Source organism: Lepisosteus platostomus, chromosome 4, assembly GCF_059453375.1.
Source record: "Lepisosteus platostomus isolate fLepPlt1 chromosome 4, fLepPlt1.hap1, whole genome shotgun sequence".
NCBI lineage: Eukaryota > Metazoa > Chordata > Actinopteri > Semionotiformes > Lepisosteidae > Lepisosteus > Lepisosteus platostomus.
The window spans coordinates 23,358,181-23,378,944 of record NC_142614.1 but is presented as its reverse complement, the minus strand read 5'-3'; the positions used below and the strand labels follow the sequence as shown (position 1 = coordinate 23,378,944).

Genomic DNA, 20,764 nt, shown 5'->3' with positions numbered 1-20,764 from the left:
ACTGGTTTAATGCTCACTGATGGAGCACAAGAGTGCTGTATCATCCCCATTGCCTCTTAGGTGCTCCTGTCAAGCCATCTGGAAACATGGGAAAATGTCAGGAGCTGTAATAGTTTTGTCAATTTCTCTGGGCTTTAAAGGATTAGTTACTTGTTGCCCATCCTGTTATTTCTGTTCCGCAAGTTCTGCTTCAGCTGTTGTCTGCTCAGCACAGTGTTTATCAAGCTGGCAGACTCCCCCCTTGTGAAATCAGCTACTTAGGACTCTTACAGCTTGTTATCCAGGGTGACAAAGGGCAAGGAGTAGTCCGTTGTAGAGAATGTAGATCCTTTGCTGGTTATCACCTTCCCCTTGTAAATACAGTGCTTCAAAATCTCAGTTGGAAGATGCTATAGAGCAGTGGTTCTCAAACTTTTTGGACCAAGTACCACCCCTGATCAAACCAAAGCATCAAAGTACCACCTACAAGTCATCTTCTCATAGGAACCCCAGAAATTCTCAATGACCAACATGAGCGTGCATGTGCGCACACACTCACACACACATATAATACATATTATAATAATAAACTTTATTTGATATAGCGCCTTTAAAAGTGGCTTCTCAAAGCCCCTTACAGAAAAAAACAGGAACAACAGCAAATAAAAATAAACAATAAAAAGCACCATTTCAGTGAGAGGGGTGAGCCTGTTTAGTCGAGCAAAGCAGATGTGAGGGGAGTCCCCATTACCTGTAAAGCGCTTTGAGTGGAGTGTCCAGAAAAAGCGCTATATAAGTGTAAGCAATTATTATTATTATTATTAATGGGGGGCATAGCCAATGTGGTGTGGCGATATTTGTCTGTGTCCTGCTCGGTTAGCTAAACGGCACTGTCAAGAACCTTAGTGATAGAGGAGTTGATGTGAGTGTTCTTCCACTTGGCCAGTTCATTTTAGACTAATACTTCCTTGTATTTATACAAGTACCACCTGACTTTTCCTTGTGTAAATTGTGTCCACATGCTCCCTACACATATGTGGACACAACAGCAGATCAGTTAAAGAAGTGAGAAATTTCTTCACTAACTGGAATAATGTAGAGCTTTAGGGAGGCCAGATTGAGCAAGGCCAGAGTAATGCAAACCAAAGAGGACAAATCAATCTTTTATTTACAAATAAAATGAAAAATTTAAAAACAAAGTTACTTTAAGTCCCTTCAGGGCTCAATACCTTGTATTTTTCAGTTCATCAAGGAGGAATCCAGTGGCAAAGAAGGTTCTTGACTTTAAATTGCTTGCTCTTGCAATTTCACCTCTCCTGTTCAAATATCCTCTCTGTGTTCCTTTTCTGTTCCTTGCCCATCTTTTGCGTTTCACATTGTCACATGAGCAACTGATCATTTTCTTGAAAGTTCCAGCATGATACAAGGTCTGGCCACCTGCCCCAATTTAGATGAAACTGATGATGTTGCTAAATATCTTTTACTAAACTATGCAAACCCTTTAACACCAACTTTCCAAAGAGACCCTACATATGCTGTAGCCTGAGGTGGAGGGAAGTATAGACTACCAAAGTGTTATAAGTCATTAATTTACCTAATGCCAATATCCAAGGCAATTGAATGCTTTTCCAAAGAAACTGCAAAAACTCATTATGAGTGGTATTAACAACAAAAAAAAACCACCAAGTTAACAAGTTATAATAATTCAACATAAAAAAATAAAAGGAACCATGCAAGTTTCATAAATTGTAATACTGACATGAATCATGACTGTGCCTATGATAACAGAAACATAAAACAGAAGGACAGAGACCACACTAACACAAGGATCGTAGAAGGCAAAGGTGAGGTCTCAACAGGTGGATCTTGACAAGATGGGCTGAGATGGCACAGTGCTTGCATTCACCTGCTTTCACCACCAAAGACCAAAGGAGAAGCACAGGAGGAAAAGGAGCTAAGATGAACAACTAGCAGCAGGTGAGCAAGGATACAAGATGGCGATTGGATTGAGTGGTATTTTGTTCTGTAGCCACAAGAGGTCTCCATGGCACACAATTTAATATTCTGTTAGTAAACAGTTCTATTGTTTTGCACCTTTTAACACAATCATGTAATGGAACAAGTAATAGGTTTATTCCATGCTTCTTGAAGAAGGCTCCACGGCCGAAACGTTGTGTTCTCTTTCTTCTTTTTTTCAGCATGGAATAAACCTATAACTTGTTCCTTTGTAGCCTACGCATGCTGACGCAGCTACCCACCTGAACTACAATCATGTAATTACTAACGACATCAGAACATATTAGTGAACACTGTTTCAAAAGACTGCTAGCATTAATTTAATAATTATAATAATTGCTTACACTTATATAGCGCTTTTCTGGACACTCAAAGCGCTTTACAGGTAATGGGGACTCCCCTCCACCACCACCACCATTTAACCCTGATTAATGTAACTCTACTCCTACAGTGTTATTGCTGACCTTGTAAGACCTCTTGGATAAGGAGGTTAGAAAATGGATGAATGTTATTGTTATATTTGCTAGTATGGATATTTCAAAGCATTACAAGCATTTTTTACAAGTCTGTAAGCTATGTACGTTACTTTGATTTTTGGATTTCTCCTCTTATACTGTACCTGTAAATATCCATCTCACAAACAGAAGGTATAATTTTATTACAATCATTATATGAATACAGTGCATTCGTGGTCAAGGTACTTTTACATATTTTTCAAGCGTGTAATCGAGATCTTTGCTTTTCCTGCTCAGAGCAAGAATTGCACTTTGTTTTTATCCAGATTGAAGTAATCTTAATCCAAATTTCTGAGAGGTCAAAAATCCTCATTGTTTCTCCACTCATATGCTAGTGATGTAGGCCCTAATCAGATTTATTTCTTTGGGAACCTGAATCATGTTAATTTAATACTGTATCTGTGTAGTGAAACAACACTTATACCAGTTAATAATTCATGAACGTTATTGAGGACTTTAACAGTCTTCCATGCTGGTTCCCTTGTATGGGCTGGGATTAGGCTTTTATATTCTGTACTTGCTTTATTGAATAGCAAAAGTGATCAGGTATTAACACAATATAAGGCTAATTCAACAACTTGTAAGTATTGGTCATTGCCCTTTTTTAAGTTTTCCATAGTAAATATTTTTTAGATTTGTATATAACATTTTATAAATTCTAAACCAGCAGCCATATCACCCTGCAACTCACAACCGGCAACCCACTGAAGCTAATCAGGTGTGAGCCTGGTCAGTACCTGGATGGGAGACCTCTTGGGAAAAACTAAGGTTGCTGCTGGAAGAGGTGTTAGTGGGGCCAGCAGGGGGTGCTCATCCTGCGGTCTATGGGGGTCCTAATGCCCCAGTATAGTGACGGGGACACTATACTGTAAAAAAGCGCCGTCCTTCGGATGAGCTGTAAAACCGAGTTCCTGACTCTCTGTGGTCATTAAAAATCCCAGGGTGTTTCTCGAAAAGAGTAGGGGTGTAATTTCCCATTTTGCCCTTACCAATCATGGCCTCCTAATAATCCCCCTCTATGAATTGGCTATATTACTCTGCTCTCCTCCCCACTGCTAGCTGATGTGTGGTGAGCGTTCTGGCGCACTATGGCTGCCATCGCATCATCCAGGTGGATGCTGCACATTGGTGGTGGTGGAGGGGAGTCCCCATTACATGTAAAGCGCTTTGAGTGGAGTGTCCAGAAAAACGCTATATAAGTGTAAGCAATTATTATTATTATTAAACCTCTAATAAACTAATAAATATATAGTACATCTGACTGTCACAGTATTTAAGATCTCTAATATTTTGTTGGAAACATGGCATAATTCTTTGAATTTAAATTACAGTATTTTTCTATATTATTTTTATTCATGTTCATAAGTCTTTTAATGACTAACCATTTTAAATTGTTGATTATATTTACTACTCTCACTTGTGTGCTTCTATTCCTACCTTTAAAGGATGCAAACAGTGAACAAGTTGGAATGTTTAAAAAAAGACAAAGTACAATGCTGCTTATTTTTTTTCTAAAAGCACTGAAATCTGTACTGTTCATTAGATGCCCATAGCCAAATTGAAAACACAAGCTCATTCATCTGAAAGTATAGAATTCAGTTTGGGAAATTATAACTTTATTTCCAAGTGGCAGTGGAGTGAAATTAAATTGACTAAATAATGTCTGAGATTCACATTCGTGTTTTCACAACAGTATAAATGGCTGAATGCTAAAGGGCAAATGAAACCAAATACGCTGGTATCATTCAGAATGTTATTGCTTTATTATAAGGCATAACTGAATGTCATATGTACTTTTTGATACAAATTGTGTTATACAGATGTATGAAATAGTCAAACTAAAATTCCAGTTTATTTCAAAGTCTTGATAATAAATTCATTGTCATTACACGACCAACATAAAGAGGACTAGTGGACAAAATATGTTTCTACAAAAGCATACTTTCATTTCCAGTAATAGTGTAATTGTTTCAACAGCTGTGTCATAAACACGGTTGGATAATTTCAGGTTATACCAGTACATACACCTTTTGTTTTTGAAGTCAGTTGTTTTGTGTTCTGGGGTAAATGCTTAAATCATGTTGAGATCTAACTACTAGAAATATTGGACAAATACATTTCCCTGAACTATTGTTGCTGGAAAACCTAGATGGCTAAAGCCATGCCAGTGATCTGAGGCTTATTGAATCACACACATTTCAATGTACTGTAAATCAGAATGGTATGGCCATATAAAATAGCCAGAAACTAACTTAATTTTTAAATATGCTCATTAGCATCAGTTTTGGTTACATTTAATTTTTTAGACCATGTGCCTAGACGCATAAACTGCTGTGCAACCTAATGGCAACCTAAGAGAAAATCAGTTGAAAAGTTTATAGCCATTCTTAAAACAAAATCAGCAAGATGCATGTGTGTGTGTCTTGTTTATAACCGAAGGAAATTTGTTTTTTAAGCAGAACTCGATTTGTGGGAACATACAGCAATCAATCTGCAAACAAAATCAAAGAAAAAAAAAATCAAAAAAGTAATAACCCCTGACAAGAATATGATGTGAGGACATCCCTGTAACCTAAATGACATCAGCTTTTACATCTAAAAGTGCCAACAGTATTTGTGTATTTTCACCACATGTTTCATTAGGGTAGAATTTGTAATGATTGCTAAAAATAGAATGAGTGATCTTGGGGAATTCTCACAACGGCAGGAAAAGTAACGAGTGTGCGTGTGCATACATTAAGATTTTTTAATTTTGTTCCCTGAAAAAATGAACTTTTCAACATCAATCATCACTAATTTTACACAAGTGTCTGAACTGATTTGTAAACACACCAGTGACATTACCCAAGTGAAGCTGTATGTTAAACACAAAAATGTTTTACAATGTTGTACAATGAAGGGGTTTTCTACTTTAAAGTCCTGAATGGTACCAATATTGATAGTCTTTAAAGAGTTAAAACCTTTATGTTTCTTGAAACCATAAACATTTAGCAGGATTTTATAATGCTCTCAAAAAGAGCTAGAAAACACTGCATCATCAGAGTTTTACCTTTGTACAGGTCATAAAAAAATCAAATGTTCATTATAAACACTGAATAAAAGGTAATCATGACAGTATGTACCTAGATCCAAGATTAGCTTCCTTTGTTTGGAATAAATTGCATTTCCATTTATATATGGGACACTATGAAACAGAAACCTTTCCAAAACTGTAAACTGCAGTAAATGTATCCTAGTGTATGTGATTCAGCAAGCATGGATCAGAGTGACTTTAAATAAATGAAACATCACAAGATCTTGAGATGAATCTGTGTGACCCTGTGACAACAGGAAATCTGGACTGCTTCTCATGATTGCTATAATTCTTTATAAGTAAGCTCCTGATTTTCTCATACTCCGGAGGCACTCCTGAAAAAAACAAAACAATGTTTTTCTTCAATTTCAAAATCTCTCAGTTGAGCAAGAAAATATTTTAGATACTGTACTATAGTATATTGCACAATGATTCACAGACATTTCAATGTGTGGTTTATAACAAACATCGCAGATGTATCAGATAAGATTAAAATACAGGATTAGTGATGACACCTGCTTCTAATTGAAAAGCCATACCTGACTTCAGATTTTTCTGATTGAAAAGTGCATTAGACATACAGGTAAATATTCTATTTCAATACTTTTACATAGTTTAACATCCCAAACATTATATGACTGTGAATTCCATCTGTTTAGTTATACCAATGTGTGAACAACTGAAAAAGGAAAATGCCTTCATAATAACACCAAAAACTATATCTTTACAAATTCAGGGGTCACTAGCACACATGCAAGATCACTCACCCTCTGTTCTCCACCAAACCCAGTGGTATTTTATTTAGCCAAACATAAACCTTTTTTTGGGAGCTCTTAAACATAACGAAGGAGTGGCACAGCCTGGATTTGAACTGGCAATCTCCATGCTCCACAGCTCCCATTCAAACTTTTTTTACATTTAAACCATAGAAGAGGCATGGTAATTTTATACCCTACTAAGCAACCCCTAAGGCCTGTGCATGATTTGTCAAACAAACAGCTGATGAAGTGTTTAAATACTCACACATAATGTCAAAGCCAGATGATGCAACGTGATGTTCATGCAAACGGGTTGCCAAAGGCATCTCCAAAAAGATCTGATGTGGCTGGCTGTGGGGCTGGAGCCTTCTTTAAAATTGAAAGCAAAGATACTCCTTACTTGCAGTATAATACAGGACAAACAATAAGAAAATCATAAAAATAAATATGTATGAATTCATTTAGTTCTCATTTCCTCACTGCCCTTTGAGGAATGCCCAATGACCTCTTCACCTGAACTGATTTAAGGTTGCCATAGGAAAGGGGGTGAAGGCTCATGAAACTGAGAAATATTCATAATATTTTAATCTTTATAAGGTTGGATTAGATTGTGTGAATTCTAGACTAAGTCCCATTTGAAAGAGCTGGTTGGTAGACTGCAAACTCAGCAAGAAAATGTGGAAACATCAGAAGTGGGTGAATAATTTTGCCATGCATTATCTCAAATGTATTTGTTCTTTCAGAGACGTCAAAGCTGGTCATAGACTGCATTAAGCGATACGACAAGTACCGTTGCAGCAGGAAGAGCTCCAAAAGGATCAGACCCAAAGGAATCATCAAAGAGGTGCTGTGGAGGACTAGCAGGAGATGGAGCAGACTGCCGGGGTGCAGGTTTTGGAGCTTCTGCAAAACATAATACCTTTTGGCTCAGACATATCACAATCTGTGCTCTGTGCTGTATATTAAAGTAAGTTATAATCTACAGCTTGCAGTTTAAAATAATAGCCATAAAATAGCTAACAAACTAATAGAGCTAGGGGAGAGGTGATATTCAAAGGTGCTGATGCAAGTAATCAAGTCAGCATAAAGAGTGGTGAAGAGGGAAACTGCATCTTTCCCACTGCACCACCCAGTACAATTTCATCCAAGCAGTGCTATGTCTATTAGTCTCTGTGCTCCAGGCACTGCACTTCTGAATTATCCCTCTTATATCCCACTATCTGAAAGCCTTAAAGTCCTATTTCTAGTAAGTGTGGCATCTACCCAGAGCCTATCCCCTAAGTATGAGGTTCAACAGGACAGGACACTGCCAGTTCAACACCGGCTAGACAAACGCAGGCAAACAGGGACCGGTCAGAGACACCAACTGACTTAGCCAACATGTCTTTGATGGACGGGAGGACGCCAAATCACAAAAACTCATGCAAACCCCCAGAACGTGTACAGTAAATGTTACATCAAGGGAGTCTCTGTCCTGGATCAATCCCAAAATGCACAAGCTATAAGGCAGTGGTACGATGCCACTGTGCCACCCTTTTCAACAACCTGACATGTGGTGTTTTGCATTTTAATTCTTGCTGGGTCATAAATGTATTACAATGTCTAGGTCTTGTAATTCTAGCTTGAATCACCGTAAGATAAGGTATTTGTAATTACCACATAAAACTATTAAACACTATTTTATTAAAAAATGGGAGTTTTACCTGCCAAAATAATGCAAAAAGCAATCCTAAAGGTAATCAAAAAGATAACCAGTCACTCCAGAGACAAAATATCAGTTTATGCCCCACTTCAAGTTAAAGAGTTCTTAGAAGCAGTACAGATTAGAAGATCACAAGCAGTTCGTACAAATCAAGACACTGTTTTTTTACCACTGATTTTGGTTGATATCTGGTTGATGTCAAAGTCATCGTGATCAGCAGCGTCCTGAGGCAGGCCCACTTTGCTAGTGAAATACTGGGTGAAGGCTCCGCTGGTGTTAGAGGCTGCTTGCTGTTCACCCCTCCTGGCTGGGACTGCTGGTGGTTTTGCCATCTGGAAGTCTTTAAACATATCCTTAACGTTCTTTTTCTCCTTCTCCCCCAGAGGGTCCAAAGCACTGAAAGCATTGTTCTCAACCCTGGGGGCTTCTTTCTGGGGAGCAGGTCGTGGGGGAGGTAGGGGTGGAGGGCCTGACTGCTGGAGCCCAGTCATGAGCCCAGGAACAGTGGTGGGAAATATCTGAGGCTGAAAGGGGTTAGTAAGGGGGGCAGGCTGAGGCCAGGCTGCAGGGGCAGCGGGGGCTACTGTCTGGCCCCAGGCTGGGGGCTGAGGTGCAGGGGCTGCCCCAAATACTGCTGACTGCCCCCAGCTGGGGACTGGTGGGGTGCCAAATGCCCCGGGCTGGGCAAAAGATGGGGGTTGTGGACCCGATACTGAAATCTGTGACAGGACACCAGAAGATGGGAACATGGGAGAAGGTGCTGGACTCCATGGTGCTGCTCCTACTGGAGGTGCTGTCTGAGGAGCTCCCAGTGACAAGGCCCCTGGACAGACAAGAGAAAAAACCCCAGCAAAACAGCATAACTTTACACACGTTACACGACCAAGGTAAGTCAATAACTAAGAATGAACTGTGTGGGATCCCAAATGGCTCAATTAGTAAAGGAGGAAGAGCCTCCTTCAGAAACTCAGGGGAAATACATACATAATTTTGTTTCACCACCTATAACTCATGAGTATTCTTTAAATGTTACCTCACACCTGAAAAAGAGCTTCAATTCCTTACAAACACAAAGCTGAAGCAGCACAGAGATTTGAATTAATTTAACATTTTCTGTTAGAGGTGCTCAATCTTTGAAGTTCAAATCAGTCCATACATAGAGCAAGGAAAGGAGAGCCTAACATTTCCAAGCTATTTACCTTAAAATTTGGGTTCCACCACATTTCATACACGTGAAATTACACCTTTAATTGAAAGTTTAAAAAAATAAAAATTCATTAAAACATTTTCCAGTTTTATTCCAGAAAATAAAGGTAAAATCAGCCATTTCTAGAAATCCCCTGAAACTACTGTATGCATGTTGATGCTTTTATTCCAAGGGTTTTCATGTCTCACCTAAACCTGGCACAGGAGGGGCAGTGGTGGCCGGGCAGCTGTTGAAAAGATTAACAGGGTTGGTCCGCATGGCGTCGGGTTGTGGTGGGGATGAAGTCTCTGGCTGGCTGGCTGGAGTGAACAGGTCAGCTCCAAACAGGTCATTCGTAGGGGACTGTTGTGAGGAGAGCAAAAAATAAGTTGGAACAAAACTAATTAACCTTTACAGTTTTAAACATAATGGAAAGTGCTTTAATAAGCAACATGCTCTCCCAAAAAAACAAAACATGATATTATTTTACAAAACAGAATGGGAGAGAAGAAATCCACTTCTCAAATGTGATTGAGGACATATCAAGAAACGCATGAAAATGGTAATATTGGTACTGAAATGTGTTTGTTAAAGTATTAAGGAAAAAAAAAAACCACTACAAATGTCCCTCCGATATGGACAAAAAACCAGCAATAGCATCTTAAGGAGATGGCAGAGAGCTAAAAAGATATAAGAAAGAAAAAACCTCCTTGTCAGCACTTACCTTTTTGTGATTCACTGATGCATTAAAATTTAAGATAACAATATTAATAATGCAGGTCTACTAAGCACACAGTGGTTAAACGCATAACCTACACGGTCACACAACAATTTAAAAATTAGATTGGTTAGTTTGCAAAGCTCATTATAATCTAAACATTTAGCCTGCAAGCTATAACAACAAGAATACATGCTGTGAATGTTGTCTAGTGGTTTTAGCCCCAAAGCATTGTACGTATAAAAAAAACTCACTTAATCCACCACCGAACTGCAGCATCATTTGGGTGATGCGAGGCAGCCATTATGTACTGGTAGCCCCCCTGTACTACACAGTGGATCAGCTTGAGAAGTAGGAAAGTGCTTCACCAATTGAAAGGAGGGAGGAATTTAGGGAGGTCAGACTGCAAAAGCCCCAAATCCAAAATTTACTAAGGCTACTGGGGTTAACACCCCTACTCTACAAAAAATGATGCCATTGAATCTTTAATGACCAAATAGTCAGATCCTCAGCTTAACATGTCACACAAAGGATGACACCTCCTACATCATAGTGTTTATTGTACAGTCACCTTACTAAATCAATCTGGAATATCTGCTGCCCAGGGAACAGTGACACCTGCTGGGCAACTGTCCGCACTTACAACAACAAACTGGTTTTCCTCAGAGCTCTCTCATCCCAGTACTTTCCAAACCCACCTTACTTAGTTTCCAGTACCTGACAACACACCAGGCTACAGAGTGATTATACTGCAGCTAATATTTAAGCAACTGAAACAAGCAGCTGAATAAATGAGAAAAAATGCAGTCATGGATAGCTGAGCATCTATTTTGTACTTAAGTTTTCACCTTTACACTTCTCCTCCCTCGTCCAGCCTTGGCATTCTGGGGTGGAGGGCTAATAATCACAGACTCCTGTGTTGGGGAACTCAAAGGATCTGCCTTGCTCATCGAGTTGTTTTTCACTCCGAGTTGCAGAGATAAGCTTTTGTCAGATGTTTCCAAAAAGGGGTTTTGGGTAGGCTTGCTGTGTAAACCATTGTGGTCCTTCTCAGAAATCCCATTCTGAGTCCAAGTCGCCACTTCTGCCATCCTGTTCTCCAAGGGCCACTGGCCGTTAGTTAATGCCTGAATAACAGTCCTATTTGAGATCTGATCGAACTGCTCCCCGAAGTAGTCAGAGTCACCGTTCTGACCAGCGTTTACCTTTGGATTACTGAAGACGTGATCTGAATTTTCTTTGTGCGGATTGAAATTGTGGGGGACAATTACAGAGTCAGGGTGTGCCGATTGGTTATTGTTCGAGAAAGGATCATCACTGAAAGGATCTGGAGTAGGTGCAGGAAAGAAACTGAGCTGGGAAGAGAAGGGATTCTCAGATGACACATTTGATTGTGGCCTTGGCCGAGGTACAGAAGGACAGGAGGTGAAGGGATTTCCTTTTACACAGTTCTGATTGCTGTCAGTGTCAGTGGACAGATCCAGCAAGAGGATATCTTTACTCTCCTAATCATCAGAAAAGAAAAAAAAAGATTTTAAAAGACAAAATAGGAATTACAAGGTTTATTTAAACATCTGTGTCTTAAAATGAAACCAGTCTTATTAATGGATCAATTCTAAGTTTAAGAACATGCAAAATTTTAAGGGAATTTTACATACTGTATTAGATCATTCAACATTCATGTGGACTGACATCCTGAATCTGTGCTACATGGTTCTATTCTATTCTGGTATTCCATAAACGGTATCACAATTTAAGTTCATAGCAGGCAGCATTCTTCAAATGTTGCACCTTTATTAATAAATGGTTACCTGGTAGGCTGTGATTGGGCAGCTGAACAAAAAGAATATTACACACCAACCACAATATATAGATATAAAGATAAATATTAACATGAAGATGCAGATTCAAATTTATTCAGTTTTATAGCTACTGTATGTTGAAGTGATAAAAAAGCCAGACCATTTTCCAATTACACATTTTTGTCTTTGTGTGAAGTGGGGGGACAAATATAAGCTTAATTGCTTAGAAGCACATTTGTGTAAGAGAGACTATTTCCACACAAACATTATCCAGTGTAGTGGTTAATTGTGAGAAAATAGCTATGGAAAACCTGATGTGATGTCCAGGTGGGATTCCAGATAGACTACCCTGTGTACCAGGCCCTTTCCTAGGCTGACACACTCTCAATTTATAATACTCAGAATCCATTTTACTTTTGAATATTTTACTGTGACAAATGTCAACATTTTGCAAGAGCCTTTACATTTATAAACTTTTCTTCAGTTTCAAGCTCGTCACATATACAGTACAGCTCTAAATCATGACAGAGGCCAAAAAACCCTCCTTGATGTTTATTTTTCTTAATATTGGCTCATTTTGTTAGAAAAATGGGCATTTCCATTGTAGGGCTTTAATTCAGGTTTTCTATGAACTATGATGATATTTCAAAAAAATAAATGAGACTATCAAATCAATCTTACATACAAAATGTAAAATATGTTTACCTTTGTAATGCTACAAGTATGATAATATTTAGCTTGTTACCTTAGTTTTTATCAAGCATAATTTTGCTTTAAAAAGGCAAAGTCCCATAAATTTGATTAACCCCAAGGGCACAATGAAAAATGAAGCATTCTTCTCTCAGTTCACAAAGTAACAAATCACATTTGCATTTGCACAGCAAGCAATATTTATAATAAAACACATTTTTACTATTCAATAACTGTAATGTTCAGCTCCTCTGAAACCTAATCCTCTTGGGTTCACCCTTCTGATACATTTTTTGGCTCAAGGTTACTACAGTACACATCATCAGCACGCCATGCTCTTTTATATACTTACTGTGGGAGAGTGTAAGTCAGGAGGAGTTGACACATCTCCAAACAAATCCAGCTGCTCAACACCCTGTGACAAAGAGGGAAAACAATCTTTCACAAAGAGAATGATGACAAATAACTGAACATGCTCCCAGCCTCATGAGACTGCTGTGGTCTGGGGAGTACTGAATGGTGGTTGAACATATGGGCTTTTCTCATGAATGGATTAACCTTTTTAGTTGACGGGATAGAGCTTGACACCCTCTCTCTATAACAGGAGCTGGTGTCTTTTCTCCTGGGACAGAGGTTCTGGTTTTAATTCTATTTTAGTATTGTGGAAGATACTGTGGACTGGGAAACTAAAACCTCGCTAAATAAGGAGTGTCATAGTTCATTTAAAATTTATTTACACTGTTAACAAAATAATAGAAGACATGATTACCAAATTTATTACAATATGAAGCATTAAATTGGTTATTTTATGTTTTTAAGATTTTACAAGTAAAAGCTAATATATGTTTGCCTCTGTCTTTTGACATTGAGACAAACACAATTGTTGGGTATTGTTACTAATAAATCCACGTTCAGCATAACTGGATAATTCCTAATGTACTTTGCACATCACAAAATATTATAGATCTGAAAGTATTTTCAATATTACAGATAATATTTTAAAAGTTCACAGGTGCCAATTAAGCAAGAGACTTACGCTAAACACAGTACATACAAATTACACTGGATTTTATCGGAATTTAAAAAAAGCAGAGTAAAACTTTTCACTGGATTAAAAGCCATTTTAGAGCTGTGCCATCTTATTTACTAATTTGGCTGAGATGTCTATCTAAAGCAACTTACACACTATACAAATATCTATTGTCCTATACAGCTGGGTGCATTAGAGAAATGGTATTCTAAAAAATGCAGCGTAATTTACTCAAGGGTACCACATGAGTTTTCTTGATCTGCGATTTGAATCCATGAGCAGTGTAGTCATCAGTCAAAGCCCTAACCTCTTCTCCACACATTAATCTGTAACTGTTAAATGACACCACATACTTTTAATTTATCCACCTGGCTTTCAATGGTAAGCAGGGCATCACTTCCATTCTGTAAAAGAAATGCAAAATTAAAAATGCAAAGTACTGTATACCTTTTTACCAGTAAATAAAAAACTTGTCAGGTATTCCAAAAAGGTTTTAGAAAAATCACAAAACAATGGATCACATAAAGTTACTTTTCAGCTATTTACTAGCCAAACAAAAACCCTTAGGTTTTTCCAGGATATTAAATATTTAAAGCAAGACTGCAAGAACTGCAAAGCCCTCTAAGTAAAATACTGTAATGCATTCTCTATAATCAGTTCATTAATAGGAATTTTGCTTTAAACGTCTAGCTTTAGGAGTAAACAAAATGACATCCCATTGATCCAACTGATCTTAAGAGAGACTAAAACATGCACATGCAGTAAACTGAATACCAAGGCACAGAAAGTTTCACACTAACCTTTTACCTAGATGACTACAATTAATTTTATGTAAGCAATTTCTTTCATAATATGATTCTCTCCCTATACCCTGATACTGTACAGTATATACTTTATTTAGATAAAATTAAAAACGGAAAAAAGCTTTTTTCTGAACTGTCTTACATCAATATAAGCAACAACAATTTCAGAATGGAATCTTACAAAAACACATTAGAATTTAATCAAGAACCGAAAATTGCATCAGAACCATTGAAATGTAAGTAACCAGACTCCCTGAACTAAAACTAAAAGCTGAATTTCGAACAGACTGTATACACAATAAATACAAATTCAGTATACAAGATTTAGTAGTAAATTAAAGAAAAAAGTGGTAAAAACTTTGCCAGTACAACTGGTTCCCTAGACAGACTGTCAGTAAACAAGCACACAATTTCAGTTTTTCAACCTCAGCACTGACTGGATATCTGCCACATCACTATCCCAGGGATTTTATTTAAAAAGGTTTTTTTTACAAATAAATCTAAAGGAAAACAAAATCCACTGACACTGGTTTATAATTACCTTCTGTGAGCCTTCTGCTTCTTTTTTCCTCAGATTGAAGATTAATTGGAAAAGATCCTTCAGATCTATAACTAGAGGCTCAGCCTAAAGAAATAAAATAATTCATATTAGCAAACCGAAATATAATGACATTACTAGAGATACTGTACGTTTTGTAATTACAGCAATACCTACAATGCCAAACCTGAAAACATGGCCACTATAATGGGATTATAAACGAGAGGATGCCATTCAGCTGCCTGTAAATGAACTAAGTAACACTATACCTGAAAGGACCATAGCCACCATCCATGTCAGACACCTTTTGCTGTAACAGAAGGCACTGCTTGCAAATATTCTACAGGAGGACACCTCAATTGGAACCTTTTTCCCCAGAACCTGTAATAATCTCCTTCCGCCTAATCTGTAAAAGCTTCTTGTCCACAGTTCCCTAAACTGCCCACATCCACTACCTGCAAACATACTGTATAATCAGCATCATGCATACTGTACATGTGGCTCTTTAGGCTATTTCAAAATCACCCAGAGAACACCCAGAGTATCTACTAATCTCACTGACTGCAGAAAATGCCCTGTTATTTACATGACAGACAGGAAGAACATAGGCTGACCATTTCAGGGAACGTGTCAAAGCAGTGAGGATCAGAGATCCAAGAAAAGTTCCTCATTTCACAATTTCCAGCCATGGTTTTGCTGGCCTTTCTCTCCCCTTTTACAGGGATTGCAGGAATCCTTCTCCAGAAAAAACAGTAGACTAATTTATTTTTAAATGCTCTCCATTGGCTTACAGAGTTCAATTTTTCCACAGTTACTTTGTTGTTTTTCTTACTGTGCATGTGCTATTGTACATTCTTGTCTCTCTCTGAAGAAGGCTGAACAGCCAAAGTGTTTCTTCTTTCTACTTTTCAGCATGGAAATTAACTTTACTTGATATTTGTACATTTGGCAAAGGATACAGAATGGCCCATAAGAGATATTGCCGATTTTAATGAGGCTTGAAATATCTTTTTTTTCCTCTCTCTTTTTTTCCCCAAATTTAAAGCCTTTTGTGTAACACAGTTTTACTTACCTGCTGGGCTGTCTTTATGGCAAAGAACTGATGCTGGCCCTCAGCACCACAAACATAGCCAAATGCTCGGTTATCCGTAACATCACGAGCAATAAAGGATATTTTATTTACAGCATGTTCATGTTCTATTACCTTAAAAGAACAAAAACAGAAAATGTAACATTAAACTTTGTCCGGTGTTTTCTGCAAGTTAGTCTTCCTCTACTGTGATGCAAATATGTCAAAATGATAGTTTATCTTATCCATAACAATGCAACTCCTTATCATACAACATAATTGCTACTAATTTATGGACTTGGCTGAATGGTTCTTTAAAAGTAACTTACATTTGATTCCATTTATATAGTTGGGCAGGTTGGAGCAAACAGAGTGAAGAATCTTGCTTCGCCTGGGATTTGAACCCATGACTTTCCAGTTACGAGCCCAAAACCACCCTTTAGCCACATATTCAAGGTGTGTTAATATTCAGCACATATCCAGTCTTCTGTTCTTACCAAAATGGTAGTTTGCAAAGAAGGACTAAACCAACCAATCCTAGTAAAAAATCTCTCAACTCACCCCAGTTTTCTCATCAATTATTTTTATCCCAGACAATGATATGTTCACCCAAATTCTCTGTTTGTGTTGACCACGGGACCGAGCAGCTACTGCCATGCCCTAGAACAAAACAGAATGTGACATATGGTATCTTTTTATATTTGAATTCATATCTAAATTCACGGAGTCATCTATTTGACTATTGGCTGTAATAGTCTACTCCTACTACATACTAATTATATTGATTACCGTTCATGTCACTTGTCATTTAACCCTGACCATTTTTTTAACCCAATAATACTAAAATATTCAGCTGACATGAGTGAGACACTTTGACTTGCTTGTTTACCAATAGAGGGAGTCATAGCACTTAGCTCTTGTAGTAAACAGAGATGAAAGATCCCTATCGAGTTTTTGTTCATTATGATTAACTGTACATTTAAGGCACTGATTTGACATTCAAACTATACCTTGCAACCGATAGCACTTAAATGCTGTTAAGAAGATAACTTATAGTCTGAAACTATAAGAATAAAATATGTAATTGATATGAAATAAAAAGGCATACTATGGAATAGTTTGTTAGTATGTTAGGGATTAAAAATAATGTTTCTTTACAAACAACTTCATCCTAAGTTAATGCTTTTCATTGAGAGTTTTTCATTCTTTTCATATAACTGTATGCCAATTAGAAAATCTAAAACAAGAACTTCATTACATTACTTCATCACATATACTGTACATATAGTGATTGAAAAAATGCACTTTTATCTACCTTTAGTTTCATCATAGAATCTTGGCTCATTTTATCTCCTCTTGCTTCAGGAACGTCATCCACTCCAATCAGTTTGGCCTTATACCGGACTCCATCACCTTTGAACCTAGCCAGCAGGAACTCATCCGTCTTTTCTGGCCCTAGTACAAAAGGGAAAAATAGAGACTGAGCACCTACCAAGCATAAAGAACCAAAGGTAAATGTAGATTGAAAATAATGAGCACATATGTATGACGGCTTTCTCAACTGCATAATGGTTATAGAGGAACCTAAAAAAACCCATGCACTTGCATTATCATTATCAGAGCATCTAGCCTCTCCATATTGTACTAGTACTAACATTAACTGTTTGCATTCATAGATATAAATGTATAGAGTTTTTCATCCTAAAACATACCAGAGATATGTACATACAGGAGGAAACCATCTGCTGAAGTGCAGCACCCGCCCGGGTAACACATATTAGCAATTCGTAACCAGCAATACCACTGCACAAGTGGAGAAATCAGAAACTACTTCACTAATTGTTTGAAGGGCGGATTAAACAAACCTGAAATTGAATTTAGCAAGGACTACCATCGGAAAGGCAGCAGCTCCTACAGTTAAGTATGCCCTCTCATCATACAGGAACATTGGTTTGGAAATTCTGAACCAGAAGTCATGCTTAATGATGCCACCTGGTGGCTCACCAACACCACTCACAGCAGCAAGGTCTCCCATCCCAGTACTGACCAAGTCCAGCTTGCTTAGCTTCCGAGACAAGATGGTAATGCTGATATATTTTCTGTTGAGTTGGCATTGCTAAAAGTTTGTACTTATAGAAAAATAAGACATAAAAATGGAAGACATACAGTATACTGTTTACCTGACAATTTCAAAGAAAAAAAATAAAATAATGAAAAACCACTCTGGATTCTCATCTTATTAAAAAAAAGACATTGATTTGATTTTCTGAATATCTGGGGAACTTTTCTGGGGCTAGATGATAGAGACAAGCTGTGGAAAACAAATCTTTTTTGTCCTGAACACTACAGAACCCCTGCTTCAGGGTGCAATATTACTGGTTTCATCTCAATTTACAACACAACTGACAACCTCAATTATAGGAAAGAAAACATTCCCCAAAAGGCTAACTATAAAAGAAGGCAGGAAACAGGGTATCAAGCATATTTTTGTACAATGGAAACTGTGTTCAACAAACTTCTAAGCAGTGTTAATACCTGCTGAATTACTGTGCACCTTTAGAGTAACATGCTTACTTCAATTATCTAAAAACAGTGCAATAAACTGTTTATTACCAAGAGAAGATCTTCTGTGTGTGAAATTAAGTATTTTCTTAATGCTTTTAGCATCTAAGAAAGCTTTACACTTTACCATTTTTGAATTTAGAGTCTTAAAGGCACTCCAAATAGCTTTATTGCATTTCAATAGGGTGATTAGTGCATTACAATGGAACTAATTACGTTCCATTCTCATTTTAACAAAAGCTCAAGTATAATTCTTACAAATATCTCTCATTAAGGTGTTTTGAGAAGGAATACTTTCAAATTAAAGGATCACGTTCAATTCCCCAATTTCCAGTTGACGGATAAATTAGACGAGTGTGAACAACACACAACAAATATTGCCTGGGAAAAACCTGCCTAGTTGGCGTTGATCATATTTTTCTTCTGCAAATGGCTTTCCTTGGGACACACAAGTTACAAACAAAAAACGTGGAATAAGAAGTTGTTATATTACAATGGAAAAACCCTTAAACCTGAACTTAATCAGCCCTAGGTAATATAACTATCATTAAAACAAAAATCCACACACTTTAAACTGTTACAGTAAGTATGTTACCTGTATGTACAGTACACAAGGAAGGGAGTAATTGGCACTACCGGGAGGGGTGTTTGTGATTTTTTCCCAATGAGCAAAAAGGAAACTTTTAAATCCAGAAACTCTCATTGACTCAAATGGCAATGACTGTTGTTGTTAAACTCTGGAATGCACTATTATGGCTGGGGTAAATTATCATTTTGATGTTGTGTCTTTTCACAAAACATGCTTGAAACTGCTAGGAATTTGCCTCAGTAGACACAGTGTCCTTGGAAAAGAAAACTATTCCTTTCCTTAAATGTCCATTATGTCAGGTGCATAGGAAATAAAAAAAATCCAGGATTAAAATTGAATTTTAAATCATTCAAAAGAATTTAAATGGAAACGCAAACATATCTGATTTTCTTTAAAATTGAAACTTTTTTTCTTCATGTGTTTTCTTCAGATCTTTTTGCCTCTTGCACATAATTTTGTAATTTTTTTAGTGCGCGAAAAAAGCCTCTCAAAACACTTCTCAAAGCTTATGCCAGAAAAACTGCACGGGGAAAACTAGCCTCAGACCGTGAATTTGTGTTCACTGTCACTTCATGGTGAAAGAAAGACTGGCATGCATGTTTTGAAAAGTCCTACCACAATCCCCAAGAAAGGTAAGGAGTACGCAACCGGATAAATAGTTATGAATTTTTAAATTCATAAAAAGCGACCTCAAAATTCCTGATTTGCATTAAATCCCATCTAAAAAAAAAACTCCTGGAATTTTTTTTTATGTTTCAGAGAAAAATGTTTTGGAATGTTGCTGGCAAAAGCTCAAAGGCAAAATATCGATTAGATTAGTAGAAATGACATGATCTTTTACCTAAATTTTCCATTTTGAGTACTGATGGAGTCTAGTTCCAGATAATGGGAAACAGAGTGGAAAAACCATCCTTTTATAAATGTGTGCGCTGGCAGTGGGGCAAGAATCTTAATTTTGGAATAAACATGTACACATTTTAAAAATCAAGTTGACCCAACATAAGGCATGTAAACATGACTGCACCAAAGTCTTGTCTAATTAGAAGACGGGTGCAATTAAACAAGCGCGGTTTCAATTGCTACAAAGCTGGCACTTGACCGAAGCTGCCGGAAGATGCTGCCTGCTGCAGGCCTCAGAGGACTCGGTGGCAGAGTGCCCAGGCAGAAGGCAGCTCTTGCACAATCTGGGCGAGACCCACTGGCAAAGAACCCCCGCAGCAGGTCAGAAGACGAGTCCGTTATTGAAATTCACAGCATGTAATCACACTGGAAACTCAAAGCAAAGACAAATACCCCCATCACTGGAAATGACCTCTTTTTTTTACAGATGCCCCCAAATTATATTTTAAGAATAAGAAATAATATTCTACATACAGTACAGTAACATCCACAGCAAACAGCAAACAAAGACCCTCTGTCCCTGTGGAGAGAGGAATGAATGTTTTTGCAGCAGGTGGTTCAATCTAATTCTCCATGCTTTTAAGCTCTCACACAGGTAATACATCATCTGCTGTCTCATTTGTATTTGTTACAATTTTTCAGCGGTAAATAGTTATTAAGGATGAATTTAGATCCTACAGTTGGCACGAACTTACAGCAGTAAATACTGCAGCTTTTGTCTGAACATACTGATGTGAAATACTTAAAACCTGAGTTAATGTGTACTGTATATTTATCACTCTTTGGAAATTGTTGATCTGTGAAAGTAGAGAATTTAGCTGAAAATTTGCCTTT

General features: G+C 37.5%; 1 protein-coding gene across 5 annotated transcripts in view; it reads right to left on the bottom strand.

Moving 5' to 3' along the window:
* Nucleotides 1–4,251: 4,251 nt before the first annotated feature.
* LOC148672975 (disabled homolog 2) overlaps nt 4,252–20,764 on the bottom strand; it is a 50,043-nt gene continuing 33,530 nt past the window's right edge. For 4 of the 5 annotated variants that reach the window (XM_088629071.1, XM_088629068.1, XM_088629069.1 and 1 more), the window contains 12 exons: nt 17,195–17,334; nt 16,441–16,539; nt 15,883–16,014; nt 14,814–14,897; nt 13,823–13,873; nt 12,792–12,854; nt 10,796–11,452; nt 9,439–9,592; nt 8,213–8,866; nt 7,132–7,244; nt 6,607–6,710; nt 4,252–5,918 (listed from right to left, as the gene is read on the bottom strand). In XM_088629071.1, the coding sequence (XP_088485197.1) occupies nt 6,642–6,710; nt 7,132–7,244; nt 8,213–8,866; nt 9,439–9,592; nt 10,796–11,452; nt 12,792–12,854; nt 13,823–13,873; nt 14,814–14,897; nt 15,883–16,014; nt 16,441–16,539; nt 17,195–17,334 (2,216 nt within the window). In that variant the 3' untranslated portion in view covers nt 4,252–5,918; nt 6,607–6,641. The remainder of the gene's footprint in view (nt 5,919–6,606; nt 6,711–7,131; nt 7,245–8,212; nt 8,867–9,438; nt 9,593–10,795; nt 11,453–12,791; nt 12,855–13,822; nt 13,874–14,813; nt 14,898–15,882; nt 16,015–16,440; nt 16,540–17,194; nt 17,335–20,764) is intronic. The other variant, XM_088629072.1, reaches the window with a different exon arrangement.